Source organism: Pseudorasbora parva, chromosome 19, assembly GCF_024679245.1.
Source record: "Pseudorasbora parva isolate DD20220531a chromosome 19, ASM2467924v1, whole genome shotgun sequence".
NCBI lineage: Eukaryota > Metazoa > Chordata > Actinopteri > Cypriniformes > Gobionidae > Pseudorasbora > Pseudorasbora parva.
Genome location: NC_090190.1, coordinates 35,390,690 through 35,413,592, shown reverse-complemented (window position 1 = coordinate 35,413,592; position 22,903 = coordinate 35,390,690). Strand labels below are relative to the sequence as shown.

General features: G+C 38.6%; 1 protein-coding gene across 12 annotated transcripts in view; it reads right to left on the bottom strand.

Moving 5' to 3' along the window:
* pou2f2a (POU class 2 homeobox 2a) overlaps positions 1-22,903 on the bottom strand; it is a 64,488-nt gene that overhangs the window by 32,273 nt on the left and 9,312 nt on the right. For 9 of the 12 annotated variants that reach the window (XM_067426715.1, XM_067426718.1, XM_067426717.1 and 6 more), the window contains exon 1: positions 17,737-18,912. The exons of 2 other annotated variants lie outside the window; for them this stretch is intronic. In XM_067426715.1, the coding sequence (XP_067282816.1) occupies positions 17,737-17,839 (103 nt within the window). In that variant the 5' untranslated portion in view covers positions 17,840-18,912. Of the gene's footprint in view, positions 1-17,736; positions 18,913-22,903 lie in introns of those variants that run through there. One more of the 12 variants, XM_067426725.1, reaches the window with a different exon arrangement.

The window sequence follows — 22,903 nt, the reverse complement described above, 5'->3', positions numbered from 1 at the left end:
TTGTCTGATAGTGATTGTATCGTTTCTCTGTGCCGTTATCGTTAGAGCTGTGGTGTGAACACTGCTATTCTTTAATATCGAGAATGACTTTTAGAACCATATCTTTATAGTTATCCTTGGTGTAAACGAGCCTTACGCCTTGAGACTTGGGTTCAAGTCACACTCAGTATCAATAAAAATGGCAAAAAAGCCTTGAAACCGCAACTTTACTGGAAAGAAAATGGGATTAACACGCCTCTAGTATTAACCGTCTCTTGTATTAGATGAAATTTGCAGTAAACAGATGGACAAAGTGAGAGGTGTGGTTATACATTGCGGTTATTTATGACAACATGGAGCCAGATTAGCAGACAAGAACTAAAGAAAGACGTGTGTGTTTACGCTGCAGTTGTGTGCTTTGTATGTTGTGCAAAAAATCCACCCTTCATGATTAAACTTGAAAGCCAACCCTACTGTGCTAGTGTGTCTAACAAGCCACTTCAAAATCAACAACCAATCACACACACATAAACAGCTGGACACACATATTCAATTATGGCACACTTGTACATTGTAGTGCACAAGTCTGGCCTGATTAGTCTCTCTCTGTGAGGGCGTGCGTGAAAGAGAGAGAGAGAGAAGAGAGAGAGAGAGAGAGAGAGAGAGAGAGAGGAGAGAGAGAGAGAGAGAGAGAGAGAGAGAGAGAGAGAGAGAGAGAGAGAGAGAGAGAGAGAGAGAGAGAGAGAGAGAGAGAGAGAGAGAGAGAGAGAGAGAGAGAGAGAGAGAGAGAGAGAGAGAAGCAGGTCTTTCCTCAGCTGTAAGTCCTGGGAGAAATGGAACTTAAATGCCTCTCACTGGCTCTCAAACTCCAGTTGCCTTTATTGATGCACTGGCCTACTGCCAACCAGAGGCCTTTTTCCACTTCAAAGGGTCTGCGTTCATACACACACAAACACACACACACACATACACACACACATACATTCGTCCTCACCTGTGAGCATGAAATGCACTCCAACCTCTACTGTACTTCAGGCCTATATCCGTGATGTCCACCTCCATGTGTAATCTTAGATATAAAAAAGGCCACTCAGAGTGCGATTCAATGTGCAATTCAACCTCTATCTGTCATCTGAAAGTCTATAAAACCCCATCTATACAGTGAGCGAGTGGCATGACACAACTAAAACACTCCCATTATAAATCGAAGCTGTTTCAAAGCGCCAGGTGATTGGAATTTGTTTTGAGGCTTGCAGGATTTCAATGTAATTTGAAACTTGCAGTCATTCAAATCCAACTCAAATGAATTCGAAGCTTCAACGGATTTGAATATGATTCACAATTTACTGTGATTTCAATTCAATGAGGAGTTTTTTTAAGGAGTAATTTAAATTAACTTTGAAGTTTGTAGTAATTCAGAGTAATTAGAAGGTTGGAGTGATTCAAATTTGTTTTGAAGCTTGCAGTGATTCAAATTTGATTCGAAGTTGTAGTGATTCAAATTCAGTTTGAAGCTTGCAGTGATTCAAATTCAGTTGAAGCTTGCAGTGATTCAAATTCAGTTTGAAGCTTGCAGTGATTCAAATTGTATTCAAAGCCTGTAGTGATTCAAATTAGATTTAATGTTGCAAAGATTCAAATTCAGTTTGATTAATATTTGATGTGATGTTGCTGTGATTCTCATTCAGTTTGAAGCTTTTATTGATTCAGATTCAATTCAAAGCGTAGTGATTCAAATGCACTCTATATACACTGTAATGTAAAAAGAATAAAAGCGTTCAATCATGGAACAGAAATCTCCAGAAGCAAAATTAGATCTACGACACACAACACAAAACATTCCTGCTTTAAAAAAAGGATTTTATTCTAAAAAAAGTGTTTAAAAAAACATGCATGTTTTTTGTGAATTATAATTAATTCACAAATGTATGAATATTGCAATACTTCCCTACAAACAAACATTCTCAAACTATTTGAAAAGGTAAAATAAGAAACTAAACTGAATCGATCAAAAATCACTAAAGATGTGCAATAAAATTATTATTATGTGCAATAAAACTATCATGATCAGTTAATATTACCATAAATGTACTGCTTGATAAATTATTTGCATTGTATACTTTAATTAAAACATTTTTAAATACAACTAAGAAAACTTCATTTCTTCTTAAGCTAAATAAATAACTTATTAATTCATGATATAAGGTGACAACTTATAAAGATCAGTAAAAAAGCTGCTACATTCAGTCCCTTTCAGGCTCTACAGGTTTGAGATAGAAACTCTGCACTGTGTGGATCCCAGAATTCACAAATGTCGATACGACCCACATGTCTACGCCTCAGCCTTTGCATTTCAATGCAGTTTCTTTTTCATTATTTATGACTCTTTTACCCACGTCAGGAAAAAAAAGCACGGGCCTACACCTCCACACCTATCCCCATAGTAACCAACCTCACAAGTCCTGTATATGCACAGAGAGCCCCCCTCACAGAGCATATATATACACAAGTATGTGTGTGTGTGTGTGTGTGTGTGTGTGTGTGTGTGCGTGCGCGCGCTTGGACATACATGTATGCACAAACGTAATGGGCTTCCTGGTGTCCTGGGGAGGAAAGTGTGAGAGGTGAGTGTCTCTCCATGCCTCCGGGAATAGAGTGAGAAACCAGACTACCGCTGAGTGTGAACAAGCCGGGACAAGATGCTGTCATATCTGACGGAAGCATGACAGTCTGGAAACGAGGACATTATATATAAATATACAATAGGGTCCAACGTCTTCTATTTAGCATTTTTCTAGTTTAACACCTTTATTTCATTGCAAACCATTTTACAGCATAATCTGTTGCAGTGAAAACGTTTACATTTACTGGTGCTTCTCTATTGTTTTAATGACAGCAGTGCTGGAGCTGACAGGAACAAAACCTGACAATCATGTTCTCCAGAATGATCCAAAGAGCATCTTGTGCTTCAGTGGAAGGAAGAACATCTGATCGTCTGCATGGTTCAAAATGTGTTTAGTTAATTAGAAGGTTGGGGCAATTCAGATTCGTTTTGCATCTTGCAGACAGCGATTCAAATTCAGTTTGCCGCTTTCATTGATTCAAACTCTATTCAAAGTGGTATAAATCAGGTTGTGTGCTTCGTTTACATGGTCACAAATCTACTTGAAATTGCGATGTATATTCATTTTGAGGTTTGCATTGATTTAAAGAGGTCATGAATTGAGAAATATCTCCCTTGAGATTTTGATATATAAAAGGTCATGGTAACAAGCACTGTAAAGAAAATGCAGGTCTCCATTTTAAAGTGACTGATCATCACATGTAAATTTTTCAGTTGGCCGAATGAAATGTCTGTGAATTAAATTGCATCAATTCACAGAATCTCAATTCGGCCAACTGAAAATTTTTGATGTGATCAGTCACTAGAATAGTTTTAATTGGAGACATTATTTTTTGTTTTACAGTGTAAGAAAGTCCTGTAAGTTTCGGAGTTGAAGACTTCCTTGTTAATCAAAGACAAGCTTTTATTGACAGCTGGCTCAGCACTCAATCTACGAATTCTACAAATGTTATTCCTTGTGACGTCAGAGTGCAGCCCCTCAACAGAAGAAAAATGCAGAATTCTTTATCCCCGCCCACCGACTTGCGCCTGACATGTTGTAGATAAAAAACATAAGCCTACGTGGAGCTAAACCGGATCGAACTTCCAAGCAATAAACAAGCCGCATATGCTTTATTCGGATTCCAAAATTAGGAATGCATGGTTGAACTTTATTTTTAATAAAGATCCAGCTCATGTGGGTAAGACATGCGCGTTTGTTCGCTTCATTTCACTGTGAATTCATTTGTAAACAAGAGATTTGGAGACGGGATGAGATATTTTTTTTTTTTAAATGCTGCGCCTTATGGATCCGACAGGAATGGTACAACACACTTAAGTCGATTGCCAGATCTTCAATTGATGCAATACCCAACATCCAAGAAACTGTCACCATTACAGTGCTAACCCATAAGGGTAGTTTGGGTGTGTGTGTGTTCCCTGTGTACCTGCCGCTGCTGAATGGTCATGCTTTGGCCCATCGTCCCCTTTTCCTTATGTTACTGCCACTTGGACAATAGCCTCAACTGAGGGTCCCCAGCACTGCAGCTTATACTTAATGAACAACAACCTATCCATCCACCACCACCCCCCCCCCCCCCCACACACACACACACACACCATCATCCATCTATCTGCCCCCACCAACCACCCCTTCCCATCCACCCCTGCCCACAACCACTGTTGTCCACTGTTCACCTCATCCATAGTAGACGGTATTGATTTTCAGTGGGGAAAATAAAAAAGGCCATGAATTTTAATGCTTTCTGTCTCTCTCTTTCTCTCTCTCTCTCTCATACCCCCCCCTCCACCTTTTTTCACCCCTCTTCTTCTGACCCATCCCTCTGCTACGTTCTTTCCTGGGGGAAGGATAAAGGAGAGGGGGATGGGACAGCGAGGGAGGGGTTGGTGGTGTGGCTTTGGGTCATTTCTCATTTCCGAACCCTGGACGCTCACCTCCCCCGTTCCTGTTAACTAGCCTTCTCATTGCAGAAAACGATACGGATAGGAACACGCAACAACCTCTCTGGACGCTCTTCATCAATACGATGCCTGTGACTTTATTGATGTCCGTCACTCCTAGCTTGCGTTAAATAAATGAAAAATCACCGTTATATAATTATGAAAATTCATGTTAGATTCTACAGCATAAAAAATAAAAAGTTATTTCTAATTGCAGTAACCTATAAGTGAAGTAAAATAAAAAAATAATAATTTTATATTATTCTTCCTTTAAATGTCAGTTACACTATACTGTTCAGTAATTCAGTAAGAAATGTTGATTCAGCAAGGCTGCCTTTTATTGATAATGAATTTGAACATGAACTTTATAGTCATCTAGTTATCAAAAACACCAGTAAAATAAAGCACAAAAAAAGTTACTATAAAAATATTAAGTGAAACAATTATTTTAAAAATTGATAATAAGAAAAGTTATTTGAGCAGCAAATCAGTATATTAAAATGATTTCCGAAGAATCATGTGACACTGAAGACTGGAGTTATGATGCTGAAAATTCAGCTTTGCCATCAGAGGAATACAATACATTTATAAAATAGAAAACAAGTATTTTAAATTATTATTATATTTCACAATATTACTGTTTTTAGTGTTCTTGTTTTTTCAAATAAATAAAGCCATGGTGATCTTAAGAGATTTTTTTTCAATGACATTCTCTTAGTTTATTTCAATAGTCCAAAAAAGCAACAGATAGCTATAATTCAGTATCAGTGAACATACTTATTGTATCAAATGCATTATTAAAAACAGCACACACAATATACACGATGCTACATGAAAACTCCATTAGCATTACTTGTATTCATGGGAGACTTTTCAAACAATAAATTGACTGGAAGTGTTTTAATATGCAGCATTACCTAAACTTAAGCTCTCTACTAATGATCACCACCACATGTTTGTTGCTGAAGTAACAATAAAGCACAATGCAGACAGATTCAACATTCTCAGAGCACCGAGTGACAAATGTTTTAATAATGCCAGTCGTGAAAAATGACACAAACACTCGTATAGCCATAGAGTGAATGAACACACACTCTAATTTACCATTGAATGCATTGATACACATAATTGTTATCTTTGTAATTTCCTAATAGATAAATAAAGGAGTGAAGAAAAATCTTCAAGGTAAGACATGTGGTGAGGTTCCTAATTCTGACAAGCACATCTTTTTGTGTTATTTTCTGTATGAGGTTTCTCATCGCCTTCTAATACAAAAGCTGAGAGGATGGACGAGAAATGGGCAAAATTGAGGGAGTAAAAAGGGCTTTTAGGACAGAAAGTGCAGTTGGTCTGTCAGTATGTGAGTGAGTAAGTTTGTATCTGTGTGTGTGTGTGTTAAAAGAGGGGTCTGAACTGCATCTACAGATTGTACACACAGAAATGTTTCATTTCCTTTCACAGCTATACAATTAACTATTATCATCTTCTATGGTAGAGCATTTGGCAATCTGTTGCCATCAAGCAAATTTGAACAATGTTCAGTAAATAGTACAATTAAGTGTAAGAGTATACAAAAAACGTAGCAAATTTTTGTATGTGCAATTTACAGCGCAGTTAAAGGGTTAGTTCACCCAAAAATGAAATTGATGTCATTAATGACTCACCCTAATGTCGTTCCTCACCCGTAAGACCTCCGTTCATCTTCAGACACAGTTTAAGATATTTTAGATTTAGTCCGAGAGCGTATGCAAGTGTATACACACTGTACTGTCCATGTCCAGAAAGGGAATAAAAACATCATCAAAGTAGCCCATATGTGACATCAGTTAGTTAGTTAGAATCTCTTGAAGCATCGGAAATACATTTTGGTCCAAAAATAACAAAAACTACGACTTAATTCAACATTGTCTTCTCTTCCTTGTTTGTGTTCAAACCTCAAATAAAGATTCAAATGGTTGTGAATCAGTGAATCGATCAATGATTCGGATCGCCAGTGTCACGTGATTTCAGCAGTTTGGCATGCGATCCAAATCATTGATCGATTATACTTAGAGGATACTTAGATACGCTCTCGGACTAAATCTAAAATATCTTAAACTGTATCTGAAGATGAACGGAGGTCTTACGGGTGAGGAATGACATTAGGGTGAGTCATTAATGACATCAATTTCATTTTTGGGTGAACTAACCCTTTAAGACATACTAGCACTAAAAATATATTGTGTCCTTGAGATCTGTTTTTTCTACAGCTCTGCGAATTTTGATAACGCATTAAGAACTTCATGACAAGTGAAGATTCATGTAAAATCTGACAAATTCTGCCTTTATCCTGATCTCAGTCCTCCCCTCGTTTCTGAGGCCACTCTGATAACCATTCAAAAGAAAGGACATCAGTACACCACAGTCACACAAAAACATTCTACGAGCTTACATGTGCAAGTATGTTTTGATTCATTTTCACGTCTTTTTTTTCAACACTCACACGTCGTTCACCTTCACCTCTCATATCGTATTGAACCACACCGAGAGAAAACACGTGAATGTGTGTCTGCTGAGCAGCTAATAATGACACTTGTGCACAAGACGCTGCATTTCTTTTGCGTGTCTCCACACCACAGTCTGTGCTCCTATTACATGCAAAAGGTCATTGGTTGTGTATTATGGTATTTACTAAAAGCCAAGTATTTCTTGCGTGTTTTTATTAATCTTGAAAGAGCTGCAAGACTTATAAATGAGCACTGGAAATTGAGGTCAAACACGTTTTAAACACATGCGAAGTAAAGTTTTACTAAAACGAGCAAGAAAATAGAGGCAATCTCAATGATCTACTGCAAGGATATTACAATGTGCAGAATCTCCAAATTTTGGAGTCCCTTTTGGTGCACGTCATAATGTTGGCTCATTCAGGTTTGCAGTTATTTCTCCTTGTTTTGATAATCTTGCAACAGCTGGTGGACTCACAACGAGCATTGGAAATTAAGGTCAAACACTTTAAAAACGCATCAATATGTACGCCAAGAAATTCAATCTGAATATCACAAAGACACATGTATACTGCCTACGTCAGCTAAAGTACACAAAACACCACAATTATCACAAGAATCATGAATTTGTTCATTATTTTGAACAGTCATTAAAAGGATACTTCACCCAAAAATGTTTATGACCCCATGATTTACTCACCCTCAAGCCATCCTAGGAGTATGTGACATTCTTCTTTCAGATATACTCTTTATTCTTCTAACACAATCGGAGTTATATCAAAAAATGTCCGTAGGCCGTCTGCCGGAAGATAGTTACTTTAGTTTAAGTTTTAAATATGGATATTTTTCTTACAAAAACCCATCGCTTTATTTCAGAAGGCCTTATTAACCCCCTGGAGTCGCATAGATTAATTTTTATGATGGATGTATGCACTTTTTTAGACTTAATGAATTTTTAAAATATAACTCAAGACTGTGTTCGTCTGAAAGAAGATAGTCATATGCATCTAGGATGCTTTGATGGTTAGTGAGTAAATCATGGGATAATTTTCATAAAACTTTCACTTTAACTAATTTCAGTGTGCAATATAACCATATTTTGGTTCATTCCAGGTTTGCAGCTACTTCTGCTTTTTTTTATTAATCTTGTGAGAGCTGTCGGACTCCCAATGAGCATTTGAAACTATTTTGAAATGTATCTATGTATTTTTATATAATTATTTTTTTTTGTCACAGAAATATTTATAATGGAAAAGTAATCAAAAACAAACAAAACATCACACATACCACAAGAAATGTAGCCTAGAAATCTAGACGCACCCTAGCGGCAGCAAAAATATTTTGCCACGAGTGTCGTCTAGCAACTATCACTAGACTTCTGAGTTGGTGGGAGGGGCTTAAAATAATGACGGCAGAATTGCATGCTACTTGTAAACAAAGAAGCTGGCGAACGGCAGGACTGCCTTTGGCCATGACTCTGGAAGACATGGAGTTAAGCTTTTCTTTGAGAAAAGAACAAAGAACGGCACTGAAGTCATTCTTTAGAAGGGAAGATGTGTTCAGAGTTTTGCCAACCGGATACGGCGAAAGTTGAATCTATCAACTAGCTCCACTTTACGTTGCTCTGGTTGGTGGTAGCGCTATCCTATCGCGTGCAGAGGGAGTTTGAAAGACAATCGTTTATCCCGCCCCTCAGATTGTGCCCTGCCAATGGCGAGTTCCCAGACTCAACATCTTGATGTGGGTCTGGCTTATCAGGATACAAGAATTGTGCATTTGTTCATCATTGTGAACTTTAGTTAACTCAACACAGGTCATTATATTCAACAAACTGCATTTGATAGACTTGAATTATGAAGGTAAATTTAGAGGCAATCTCAAAGATCTACTACAATGTGTAATATCTCCAAATTTTAAAAGCACTTGGTTGGTTGCAATTTAGGAACATGGTGTAGTAAGACACTATAGGCAAAGGTTTCCACAGTCTGCCTCAATGCAAGCGGCCCGCGAGGCCTTGAACTTGAGACGGCGAGTGAGTCAATAAGAAAACGGCGCTTTTAGAAAGACTGGACTAGATGAAAAAGAGGGGGGATGATGAGTGGCTGCATGTGAATGGAAGGGGGCACAAGAGAGGGTTGGGGGAGGGGCAGGGCTGAGGCAAGGGTCAGGGGTCAACTTGTCAACCCCCACTGCCCCTCATGGGCAGACAAAGGGAGGCGAGAGGGGTCAGAGTGCACAGCTGAATGGACAACTGGTGAACACACTCCAATCGGGGGTGTCTCCTCAGCCACACGCAGAAAAGAGCGTCTTTCAGGCTTACGGCGCATCCTTTTGAGTCCGTTTGAGACATTCGGATTCTTTTCAAGGTCTCAAAAAAGAGAAATTTGAATACACAGTCACCCTGACAAGGGTCTTCTTTTCAAGAGTCGCTCTAGAAGTTCACGTATGGGCGCGGGCTCTTTTGAATACGCTAATGTGACTGGAGATTTCCTTTGTTGCCGTACGCTATGACTCAAAGAAAACGATAACAAATCTCCTTCTAAATATAGACACAGTACCTTCGCATGAGTGCATGTCACAACTCCCTCATTATCTTAAAACATGCACCGCTGCCGTGCCGGCGGAGGTCAAGTCCACTTACGGTCCGCGCTACGCTAGCTATTTATCTTATCTGCGGGATTAGCCAGGCGGCCTGTCAGGTAAACCACACCCCGCACCAACTGCACCATTCCCGTGGTTACCCTCTTGGGTAATCAGCATGGGATTTCTTTATAAAATTATGCAGCTGACCGCCACGTATACTCACCATATTCATCCTGCATATGGAACAGGGGAAGATGGATAGACGTAGGGAGGAGCAGGAGTGATGGGGGGTCACCTGACCTAGTTATTTTCGAAATACAAATACATATTATTCATACATACACAAATCAGAAGTGTCATCATGAGTAAACACAGAAGTGCATTAGGAGATTGCTTTCTATACCTTTTTACTTGTGCAATTCTTCTGTGAAGCCAAATTATTAACATATGATTCGGTCAAATTAATCACGTATATCAATATTTGCTAAAAATGTATAAAAAAGGCAAAAAGTGGCCTTAGAAGTGAATATATAGTTTGATTTCTATATCACTGAACGCAAGCCAAGATTCCATTGGCACCATTTTGAACTTGGTATATGTACACTAGGTTTCAATATGTAGCAAGGACGCATTAAGTTGATCAAAAGCGACAGTAAAGTGATTCACAAAGCTTTAGTAAAAAGTCATCAAACTTAAAACACACAAACACATCACTTGATTCCTGCGCTCTTTTAAATCCAGCTGCTTTTGACCTCAACGGATGAATGGCTCCTTACTCATTCTGTGCTGCTTGATCATGGTACAGTAAGTGTGGTTTTGTCACTAGATAACTGAATGGTGTTGTGTTTTCAGACAAAAGCTTAGCAAACACAGCTCAACACACCAAGGTCTGGGAATGAGAAAGGATGTGTTTGATCTGTATCGGTGCGTGTATGTGTGTTGATCTTGTGCATGAAATTCAATCCCCTTAAGAAACCATCAGAAGATGATTTGTAAGCTTGTCAAGACTGTACAGTGTGTGTATGTGTGCTTTTGCACATGGATAAATAAGCCTTTATATATACTTAGATTATAGTGTGAGTGTGTAAATGAAATTAATCAAATTCGATTATTCGCACAAGCCTAAGAAATATAAAAGAAAGATGGTTGAAAGACGGTAGATTGATTTCATTTTAGGGTCGAAAGAATGAAAAGACCCCGAAAGAAAATAATAATAATAAGAAGAAGAAAATTCTTATTATTACAATTAAAACTTATTACATTAAATATTATATATATATATATATATATATATATATATATATATATATATATATATATATATATATATATATATATATATATATATATATATATATATATATATATATATATATATATATAAATTAAATGTTCTTGTACATTTGTCCTTGTGTAAAAACAAACGAATACTTTGACCTGACAATGTGTATGTGGGGTGTGTAACCGGCCCTTAGCATTCCTTTGGACTCACTAGCATGTCAATCATTTCTTTCATTTTTTGATAGTTTTTTGCTAAAAATGAAGAATTTTGAAATTTCAAAAGAGTTTGCGTGATCTTTCCACGAACATGTGGGCTTGAATGAGTCTATTAATTAATCTGGCCACATCCACTGTCAAAAGTGTGAAAGAGTACATGTTTGCATTGTGTGTGAATGTGTGTGTCCGAAGGAGGGGGGTGTAGGGTAAAGATGCGGTTACTTTGAGAAGATTGAAGCGCAAAAGCACTCAGATTTATTAAAAGCTGCTGCTCACGCCTGCTTCTCCCTCTCTCTTATTCCGCACCATTGTTGCAATACCCCCTTCATTGTGTATACATTGTGGAGGGATATTAAATTTCTCCCTTCGAACCTGACTGTAACCACTACACAGCCATGGGGAAGGGCAGCCCGTCCCTGAGGTCCAAACACACACACACATGCTCATTTTCATACAGCTTGTCCATCAAATTAAACTGGGTGGTGAAAAATGCACCCAAAAACGGGACACTCCTGGTCCAGGAGCTGATATGAAATGCAGGGGTGGGAGACAAATTCAATCAAAAGTCTGGTTGTTACAAGCCCAAGTTATTACTTAAATGGCCACGCAAGGGTGGTCGGTTTGTGAAAGACACACCGACCATATGCACTCTGAAACCTGTATCGTGAACCCAGATCAGTCAATAAAAGTTTATATTCATTCAACCAAGTTGGAGTAAAAAAGTGATATGAATTTGTACCTGATTGTTTTGCACTCACCGGCCCTTAGTCTTCATCTAACACATATGTTCTTCTAAGCTAACGGTTTGTCTTCTACATGACGTACGGTCGCTCACTTTGACCAAAGGGCTACGTTTCATTCTCCCCATAATAAAATACATGAACCCTGACTCTTTCCCTTCAAAAGAGTGAGATTTCCTTTCACATGGCCTCAAAAAGTGGGAATGAGATGGAGAAAGCAAAGGCTCATATGCTCCACAATATATATTCCACAATAAGAATTGTGTGTCGGTGTAAATGTGTGTGTGCTGTAATCTTATTCTTAATCTTAATTAAGAGGCAGTAAGACCCTGACCTCAATGAAGAACCCTACAGCCATTCACATGCTGCTTCCAGGGAAATAAAAAGAGTGATATTTACAACCTGAAAAATAAGTCAAAGGTGTGCGGTATTTGTTTACATACTATACAAACAACTATTAAAGTGAAAGGGTGTTTGGAAAAAAAGTGTGAAACAAAGCTTCAGAGGTTTCTAACTCGTCCAAGCTAGTTGTGTATAAGAACTGGACCTGGTTTTTAACTGGGTAAACCATCTTAGTCATGCTTATTTGGGCTGGAAGACCACCATAGACCAGCTTGAACACTTTGGCCAGAAACAGCCTCTATGCAAGATGCAGATGCGTGTTGCAAGCATGTGGTTCTGCTGTGCATAGAAATATTGCAGAACCTTAAAGATTTCTTATTTTTTATGCCATTATTTATTTTGAATTGCTTTAAAACTATTTAAAATTGTACAAATATACATACAAATGTATTTGCATTGCATTACGAAATAATTTTAGGCAAAGTATGCGTTTGTACATAAAGTTTCATGCATTAAGTATGTTTCAGGCTTTAAAACAGTAGTTCACCCAAAGGTTTCAAGAAGGGGGTTTTGCATGCAGCATTGCCAAGAAGGGGTTCCCCAAAGAGCAGTTCTTAAAAAGAACCTTTTCTTTTTTAAAGTGGGTAAAATATTTTAATATGCTGTAGAATCTTTTTCCAAGAACCCTTTGTGCGATGGAAAGGCTCCTTTGACTTTAAAGGTTCTTTGTGAAATCATAGATGTCAAAAAAGAAGTGAAGAAAACCCTCATTTACTCCAAATCCATATTACTTTCTTCCATTCAACACACAATTTGTTATTTTCAGCAAAATGTCCAGGCGTCATGCTTATCTTTTCCACACAATGAAATTAAACGGCGACCAGGACTGTCAGTCAAGCTCTTTTTATTTTATTTTATTTAGGCTGTTCCTCACATTAAGCTATCAGAAGAGTCACATTAACAATTTCCATTATGTTAATATGGTGCTTCGATATCAACAGTTCAGGGACATTTTCCACTTTTATTAAGCTGCGTTAACGTTCTTTACAATTTCTACTTTTGTGTTCGGTATAAGTCATACAGTTTTAATGTGAACTATTCTTCTAAACTGGTGTCACTTGGTTTTCCAGCAACAGAGAGAAACATAAAGAGACAGGTCACAGTTGACCAGCGAGAGTGTATTAACATGGCCGTACCGTGTAATTTGGTTTATGAGTCTGATAAAGGTCCATCGAGAGAAAAGAGAGATTGTGATGTCTTGCTCCATCTGCACAATATGACCACCGGATTCCATTTCAGACGGTTGGACCGTAATAGCGCTCAGTGTGTTAAGAGCTATCAGAAATCGGCCAACACACTGTCCCTCCAGCAATCATTACGCATACGTCCTCACCTACACACCAGGTAACGCAAACACACACTACAGCATGAAAAAAAAACACTTGGCCCTGTCAGATATGGGGTATTGGAGTCCGAATGAGGTCCATTTAGTCGGCAGTGGTCTTGATGGTGGTCTCCATCGCAGAGGTGAGGGCCGGCGCAGGGGAGAGAGTGTTTACCTACATCCCTTTATTACCATCTGCTTAATGGCCTATGAATGTCTCCATGGATACTCAAGAGAGAGAGAGAGATGGATGGAGGGACAGAGATGGCTCCGATCGGAAAGGTAGGCTCTCAGCAGGAAACTGCTGTGTGCGTGTGAGTGCGTTTGTTTTAATGCGTGTGTGTATGTGTGTGTCCAGAGATACTTAGTGCAATGAGTGCAGTACTTCAAATGATTTCTGTTTCCTGTAAGTGCAACATCAAAAAAGAAAAAAAGACGCAAACCAGTGGATGTGTGTGTTGATCCATGTGTGAGTTAGAGCAGGCGTGGAGGGTAAGCCTAGGTGTCGGGATGGGGAAGAGAGAGGTGGTTTAATGCAATAAAGCATGTTGTATTGACATCTCTGTTGTGTCTATTGATTCCCCATTATGTCCCTAACAAACCCGGGTGGACATTTTGTCATTCGCAATCACGTTAGCACTGGGACTCGCCGACGTTCCCGCTCAAATCCGATCTATACACACATACGCGCTCTCTCTTGCTGAGGACGGCAGGGCTGATCTTTCTTAATCAATACCTGTTTGAGGTTAAAACACTTTACGGCGCATCAAACTGTAAATTTGTATCGTGTAAACACAGCTTGCCTGCGCAGACAGACACATGATGGAACCGTCTAGTGACCTGATCGCATTTGACCTTTTACCTCAAGCCGACCACCAAATTCTCCTAAACAGCAGCTACTTGTATCGCTCTTTCCAGATTTACACTGCAACAAAAAACTATTTTCTGTTTTTGCCACAGTTGAATAGGCTATAGAAACATTCATATTATTCCATAAAAGAGACTGCACAAAAAAGAACAATGGTTTACACTTTTTTTTTTTACAGAGTAATTATATATTTAATCAATTCCATGTACTTACTATAGGGTTAGGGTTTGGTTAATGGTTAATTTCACATAATTATACATAATTTATAGATACTACTATATTAACTTATGTCACAAGGACACTGTAAAATAAAGTGTTAGTGAACAATGTTGCTCATATAGCACAGCACCAGGAGAACATTGTGTCAAGGCCTAAAATATGATGGTGGAGCTATTAAATCTCCCAAATCATTCTCTCTCAAACGTTAAAACATGAGATAAAAGTCCAGAAATCTCCAACCACTATTAAAAACAGTTCTAAATTTGCCTTTAATTATAAATTAGTATAGTTTGAGAGATAAATCGAAATGAACGTGCATTGACTCCACAAGTTAAAATGGTCAACGTCATGTTTATTGCTATACTTTGTGAGCTCAAAATAAATACTGAATATTAAATATATATATATATATCTTATTTCCTTCCTTTAACTTCTAAACTTTACAGGTGTAATTTAATAAAATAAAAAACAACATTTTCAATGTAATCTCACACTTTTGGACCAAACTGTACATCTTGATTCAACAAGCAGAACAGTCAATAAGGTTAAGTTGAAGGAAGGAAAGTAATATTTTCAGCTTTAATTACAGATGATAGACACTATTTAAAGGAGGCTTGGTGGAATTCACCGAACCAAAGTTTTGGTGGTCTCTTTTTGATAGTCTGATAATAGGCTAATTATGTTTGCAATATGAAGTTTTGCTATTAAATGAACGCCGATGCATCATTAATTTGCTAGAAAATAGATGCTTCCCAACAGCTTAAGCACTGAGTTCCATTATAAATATAGTGTGCTGCCTATCCCAATATCCCCGACGCCAAAATTCTACAGTTAACACTCTGGGTAAAAACTGTAAGATATCTTCAGGTTCATAGACAGGAAAAACCTAGTAAAAACTTTGAACCGTTGCCCTCGATAGTGTCTATCATCTGCAAGTGAGGCTGAACATAAATGTACTTTCCTCACCCAACATAAAGATCCTCACTGGCTGCTCTGCTTGTCACTCTGACCTCTGCAGCATTTAATGTCAGCTGTGGCGCCTGGTGTCCATTTTGAGTCTTATATAAAGAAGTGAAAGGTATAACCTATGGCAATATTTTAAAATCCGAAAAGGCTAAAGTCTTGAAACCACGTGGCAACCAAACACCCAATACATTCAGCATACGTTTTCAAATGTCATGCAAAGTCAGTTTAAACATAATATGTAACCTGTATGTTGTAAATAATATGTAAATATTTAATATGTAAGTGTCTGAAAAAACTGTACTACTTGATTACCAGTAAATCATCCTAAGAACCTATTCAAAATAAACCTATTCAAAATTTTCCCTGCGTAAATTTAAGAATAAATGTATGTGTCATTCAAGGAAAAATTCCTAACCAATATACAATCCCCTCTCTTTTATCCTCCAGTTCCCTTCTGACACAAAAAGACAAATCCTAACCAACCAGCCTCAAACGAGCAAGCCAATCCAATTTTAACACAACCTGCATTTTAAGAAAGCACATCACCATGTGGGCCCATTATGTGGTGCAGCTGACCAAAGCTTAACGTCTGGCTCTTTGCTCATTTAGGCGCCAGTACGTAATTAAAGACTCTCATTTCTTGAAGTATAAACCTCATTCAGGACAGACGCCATATTTACTTTTTGTGAATGGAGACGACGCTGTGAGGTGACACGGTCTGTTTAATTGGTTGCATTATTTTCTAACTTTGTCAATCGTTCTACTGGAAAACAATTTCACTTTACCTATAGGCCTAACCTTTTAAGGGTACCGCGTGTGACTCTCACAGCCTCGTTTTCGATAACAGAAAAAGTCCACTGGAAATAAATATGGCGTCCATTCTCAATAAGGTCTATGGTGTGTCCACTTTAGTAGCCTATTTATGTCTTTAGAGTTAAAGATAGCGCTAAGCGGAGTTTTAAATTTCCTTATTTACATTTTAGTCGTTGTGTGAGGATGTGCCACAAGGTGACAGATGATCTATAAGTGGCGTATACGTTTAATCCATCTGCTGGTTGGAAAATTTCCGCTTCATTGAATGCCAGACGCTGCGCGCACACATTGCGCGTACCCGCCCCCCTCACTAATGCAGCACTTTAGAACCAACACGATGATCCTTAATACGATGTTCTTTCTTTTCACTACAACTAAAATAAGCATTTTTGGTAATACTTCGCATTACAGAGTCACATTACACGTTTCATGTACATACAATTAAGTGTAGGTTAGCCTACTATATATATATTTTTTTAAATACACAAAAAATACAGAAATAAATAAAAAAAATAGGCCTAATTCAACTACAAGCAGCTCCACATAGCCTAATATAGGCTACCGTATGCTAGCCTATTTATTTGCAGTATTTATGGGAAGACATGAATAGGCCTACAACAATGCAAACTCTATTTAAAAGTCTAAAAAGAAAAGTTATCTGTAATTTCAAAGCTTAAGTAGCCCATCTTCTTCGCTACAGTCAGGTATTGGTGAGTCTAATTTAAAATTAAATGAAGCTAATTACGTTATTTAACCCTAAAGTGAAAGCACTTAAAATCGACATAAACATCAACAAATAAAGTGACATTCAGTCTCATCATTCTCAAACTTGTCGTTAAATTCACACACTCGCTCTGTCATTCACCCCCCACGTCTGCGTGTATCGATCTCGGCGGAATCGATAAATTACCATGAATATTCCCTGAACCGGTCGTGAGAAGAGAGTCAGACGGCAGATGGAGCAGCAGATACGGGGAGGACAGAAGGATGAAAGAAGCCAAAAGAGGCCGAGGCGAAGCATTCAAACAAGGGCAATTATGGGCAGACGTCTTTTCATCTCAACCAGCCTTCATTAATACACACACAAACTGGCATAATCTATTTAAATGTTACATACACAAACGGAACTAAAAAAAAAGGTCTTAGCCTGTAAGAACAACTAAAATATGGATTTCGTTTAGACGGTTGTTTGGGTCTGAGCAGGTGTTTCGACTCCACATTTAGTTTTTTTCAGTAGTGAGAAAAAAGAGAAAAGCTGTTGTCGACGTTTAAAAGGGGAAGGTAGAGGTATCTCTTACCGGAGTTACCGGAGCGCAGAGGCAGCGGAGACTTGAGTCGCCAGGCGCTGAAATCAGGAGCAGTTCTCTGAAACACCAACGGCACCGGCAAGGGAACAAACATGATCCGTTGTCGTCTGGGCTTTTCTTCTATGGTCTCTTGTCTTGGGTTTCTTTTTCTTTGGTTGCTTTTTGTCAAGTAGACTGTGTTTTGAGGTTGTTTCTTTTTGGTAATAGAAATGAGTATTTGGTTTAAAACGTAAGTACACTGCTCAAGCTATCTTTACATTTTTGGTATTGCGCCTCTCAGTCATTACTGCTTCCTCAGGGATAACGTTACTCTATCTCGGACTGACACACAGACGGATAGTCCGGATCTTTCAAGCGGTCTTAATATCGTCTAAATATATTAAAAGTGTGTTTGCGGTCACTTACTTGTTTGGCAATTGCTTTGCTGAATTCGTTAATACAAGCAGTACGCTTAGACAAACGCTACCAAATGTAGCAACCGTTGGCTGAACCGTTAACTTTTAAAAAAATTCAAAACTCACTTGTTGTCGTAACTCATAACATTTCATGGGTTTTGCATATCCCGCGCGAGACCAGGTGTGCGGCCGGTAAACGTCACAATGGCCTTGCGCGCGCCGCTATCTGGTTCCACTTTGGTTTCGCTTTTTTAAACAAATCTCCAGTCAAAATGTGTGTTCACTTTAGTACAAAAACTATTTGGTTCATTACAATCAATCGCGGTTGCTGGCTTTAAAACGGGTTACAAAGGTTTAACAGGGATATTTGGTTTCTCTATTTGGTTTCTAGCTCTCTTAACTGTGAGGTTTATCTCGCGCACATTGCATGCATCTCAAGCAGCATATTATTATTATTATTGTATAAAATATAATCGCTTACTATAGATTTAGGCTAAGTATCACGTACGTATAAGGCTACGCAGCGGCTCTACACTCGCCCCCCTCGTTACCACTCACGAGCCAGTAATTAAAACGCAATCAATCGATAAATAAATGAATAAGCAACACTGCTTGCGCACGAAATGTTAAAACTGAACGAAAAGAAAACAACACGGTACCCGTTAAGCGGAATTCGGCTCTTTGGCTCTGTCCCACCACCATCCGTCTGTGTGTGCGTGTGTGTCCGTTTCGATAGTCCCGTTATCTGAGAACACCGGTAGCTCGCGAGCTCTGTCCGCCTCCCGGTACGAAAGCAACACTGAAGCGAGAGGAGCAGCCGCTATACTCCCCCCGCCCCCCTTTCTCTCCCTCCATCCATACCTCCCCCTCTCCCCTTCCCTTTTTTTACTAATCCCATATAAGGCAAGCTATCCTGCGTATTGATCGCTTGATTACTCTTCATTATGATGACTCTGATGATCGCGGTGGGCCGCTGATCGATAGGCTTACACACATTCACCGAGTGGCTTACATCAGGTGATTATATCCTCATCTACATGCAGGTATATGTCTGTGGAAGAGATACGGTCGATTAAAGCGACCATCCTATGGAGAAACCATTGATGTGTTATGGTGATTATTTGTGAATAGGCAACACATAGAAACGATTATCGCTACCTCACAAAAGTTTCATTTGGTCTATTGCTGGTCAGGGTCTCTCTCTCCCTCCCCGATTCTACCTTTCATTCCTCCTTTCCGACACATTGAATGCTGTCAGTAATAAAGCTACAATCTATGCCGCGCACTTACACTCCAGATTATTGCCGACATAGATTTTTTAAATAGAAAAATCTATACGCTAAACATCGCAGTCAATACGGGAAAAATCGAAAGCGCAGCGCTTGATCCCCCCACCCTCCCAAACTCGCCCCAATCTTCCTGTCTCTATCTATCTATCTGTCTATCTATTCCACTATGTCCTAGGTGAGATATTTGATAGGCTATAGATCAATTATTTGGGGAAAATAATAAGAAAAAAACGTATAGGCTAGCTACATTTGCTTAATTAATCTGAAGGATACATTAATAGCCTAGCTATTTGATTAAAATTGTTTTATTTTATATATATATTTAAAAAAAAATGATATTTTCCTGCAATACAACAGACTCACAATGGTTCCTTGAGCTTTATTGTCCCCAAGCACCCCCCTCCATTTGACAGATGACATCCGCGTGTCCAACGAGCGAGAGGGGGGGAACGAAAAAAAAAAAAAAAGAAGCGACAAGTTGTCCTTCACGAATCCCCCTCGCCTAAAAGGGCACGCGTTGCGAACCCCCCCATCCAAACTCCTTCCAGACAAAAGCAATTATTTCTTGTAGAATATAGTGTGTTTTGCGCGTCTATAACGCGGAGAAGGAAGAAAGGTGTGCAGACTGAAACACAGTTTCCAAATATGACATTTCCATTTGGTTACATTCAATGGTCAGCTCATAGTATGTCCCTGAACACCAGTAGCCATTAGGACTGACATGTCATCATTTTAAAAAATAAAACTAAAAATCAAATGTACAAAAAAACAAACCATAACTAAATTGCAAATGTACCACTATATGCCACCTGCCACAAAGTCAATGTAAAATGATTTAACATTGTGCCCTATTTTGGCAGATATTAATATTATTTCATGGCCTCATTATCACTATTTATGTTGTTCTTGTGATAAAAAAATAAACAGCTTGGCGATCAATAGAAATAATCATTACCCAGTGCACACATAAAAAGAAACTTCCTCCTGTGTGTGACTGGGTGGGTGAACCAGACAGCGATAGTGAAAGAGTTCATCGTTAAATGGCAATGTCATGTTGACAAATGCGTTGGTTGAATTAAATTCTCTCTCATCAATAACAAGGCGCCCCAATCAATACCAGCTTACAATTATATCAACACCCCCTCTTGCTGTAACAAGCAGCTAATACTGTGGCTACGACACATTCCCAATGTGGTGCAACCCTTGTACACGCAGACACACACACACACACACACACACACACACACACACACACACACACACACACACACACACACACACACACACACACACACACACACACACACACACACACACACACACACACACACACACACAAAATCATTTCTTTCTCACAAAAAGACATATAAAAACCAACAGATTTCTTATGCAAACATGTACAGAATGCAATGCCCTCTCTTTTACTCCCTGTGCATTGTGCATGCAAGCATCTCTTCATCACAATACAAAAAGATGTAAAAAAAGATCACCTTTTATTATACTCAAGCAATCGCCTGCTCCTGAAAGACGGAGTTAGAAGGGATTCAAGCATTCACACACTTTCTCTGTTCGGCTGATCTAATGATCAGTGCTGACATATTGTCAATACCCAACTCAAGTCTGCCAATACCCTTAATACAAATCCATCCTCTGTGCCGTAGCTCTCTTTTAACACGCGCAGTTGGGTAATAATTGCTCAGTGCTAATGTTGTCATCACCAATTGGATCTTGTCTTCTTGATAGATAGCATGCTCATCAATGCCATGTTGGAATTTGTAGTTCTGTCTGATATTTCTTGTTCAATGGATTTATAATTCGCCTTAACAGCTGGGACGAAGGGAGAAGAGTATGATATTCAATTATTGAATAAGGTAATATTATAATGACTTTATAATCTCAGATACAGTCTGACGAACGCTAGGCTGCTTACATCTTTTTGCCTGGTTGAGCTTTTCTTGCATAGCCTTTCAAACACTTACAGTATTTCGATTTCACACATTTGCTTATGGGGGCTAAAATTCACAAACAAGATTTTTTTTATTTCTTTTTTTATTAATGCATCCTTTACAGGACCCACCACAAAGAGTCTTTTCCATTTCATACAGATTCTACCATCATTCCACGCTATGCTAGCTTTAACACGATCAAAGACTTGGGAAACAGCAGCTGAAGATCCAGCAGTCAGCGCAAGTAAAAGACATCGACCCCCAAAGTGCTTGCGATGTGTCTCGCCCGCAGCGGCCTGCAGTGGCCTAATGCTATGACATGGACGGGGCTATCAGTAGTGCGCAGACTAGCTTGAGAGGGGGAGCTGATTTCGCCCCGTCAGAGGCCTGCTGAATATGTGATCCACCGTTACAGCGGAAGAGGATAAAGCCCCAATACCCCGCCTGTGATCTTTATGGGGTGCCGAGTGTGTGTGTGTGGGTTTAAGTGTGCGTGGCTACGCAGAGGCTAAAGGTAAAGCATGTGTGTTATTCTGAGCGTGTGTGTGTGGTGGAGTAAATAAGTGTGGCATGATATTCTATGTCCATTGTTTAATAAGATCAAGATGATTTGTACTTAAAAAACAACAAAAGTAAATTATATACTGAAATCATTTTACTTTATATAAATATGTATAACATTACATACTATTTAAAATAAATCACTATAATATTTAATACTATTAATATTATATTAATTTAGCGCTCTCAAATCGATTAATCGCATCCAAAATAAAGGTTTGTGTTCAATGAATATGTATGTATGAATGTACACACACACACACAACATGCATGTATATACATGTATATATTTAAGAGAAAAACATGATAAACATTATATAATTATATACCCATCACACACATGCAAATATTTCTTAAATATATACATGAATGAATGTATATTTATAAATATATCAAATCTACCAAGTACACACATATATTAGGTTAAGAATAACTTTAATTTTGTACGCGATTAATCTCGATTAATCGATTTGGAAGCACTAATACTTTTTAAAAGGTTAATATACCATTTCCATTTTAAACACAAGTAAACATGAACTAACCCTTTCATTACAGCCACATTTACTTTGCAGGTAATTCTAATAAGTTTTTAACTACTTTTGAGGCTAACAATATGACACACTTAACAGATTCGTCTCCTCTCTCTTTCTCTCTCCGTCTCGCCTTGTGCATTGAGACTGTGTGTGGGTAGATTTAGAACCGAGATCAATAAGAAATGTAGAAATCAATGCACTTAGCACTAGGAAATCAATGGGCCCTAATCGGGATGCCGATGGCACAAGTCAAAACAATTAAGAGAGAAGAAAAATGTTTAACAACCTCTACTCTCTTGCTTACACAGTGAAGACGAGAGAGAGAGAGAGAGGGAGAGGGGGAAAAGGAGAACGAGGGGAGCAACGCCGATGAGATTACAGCTGGGAATCAGGAAGCTGAACATTGATAGAGGGAATTGGGCAAGGAAAAGGGA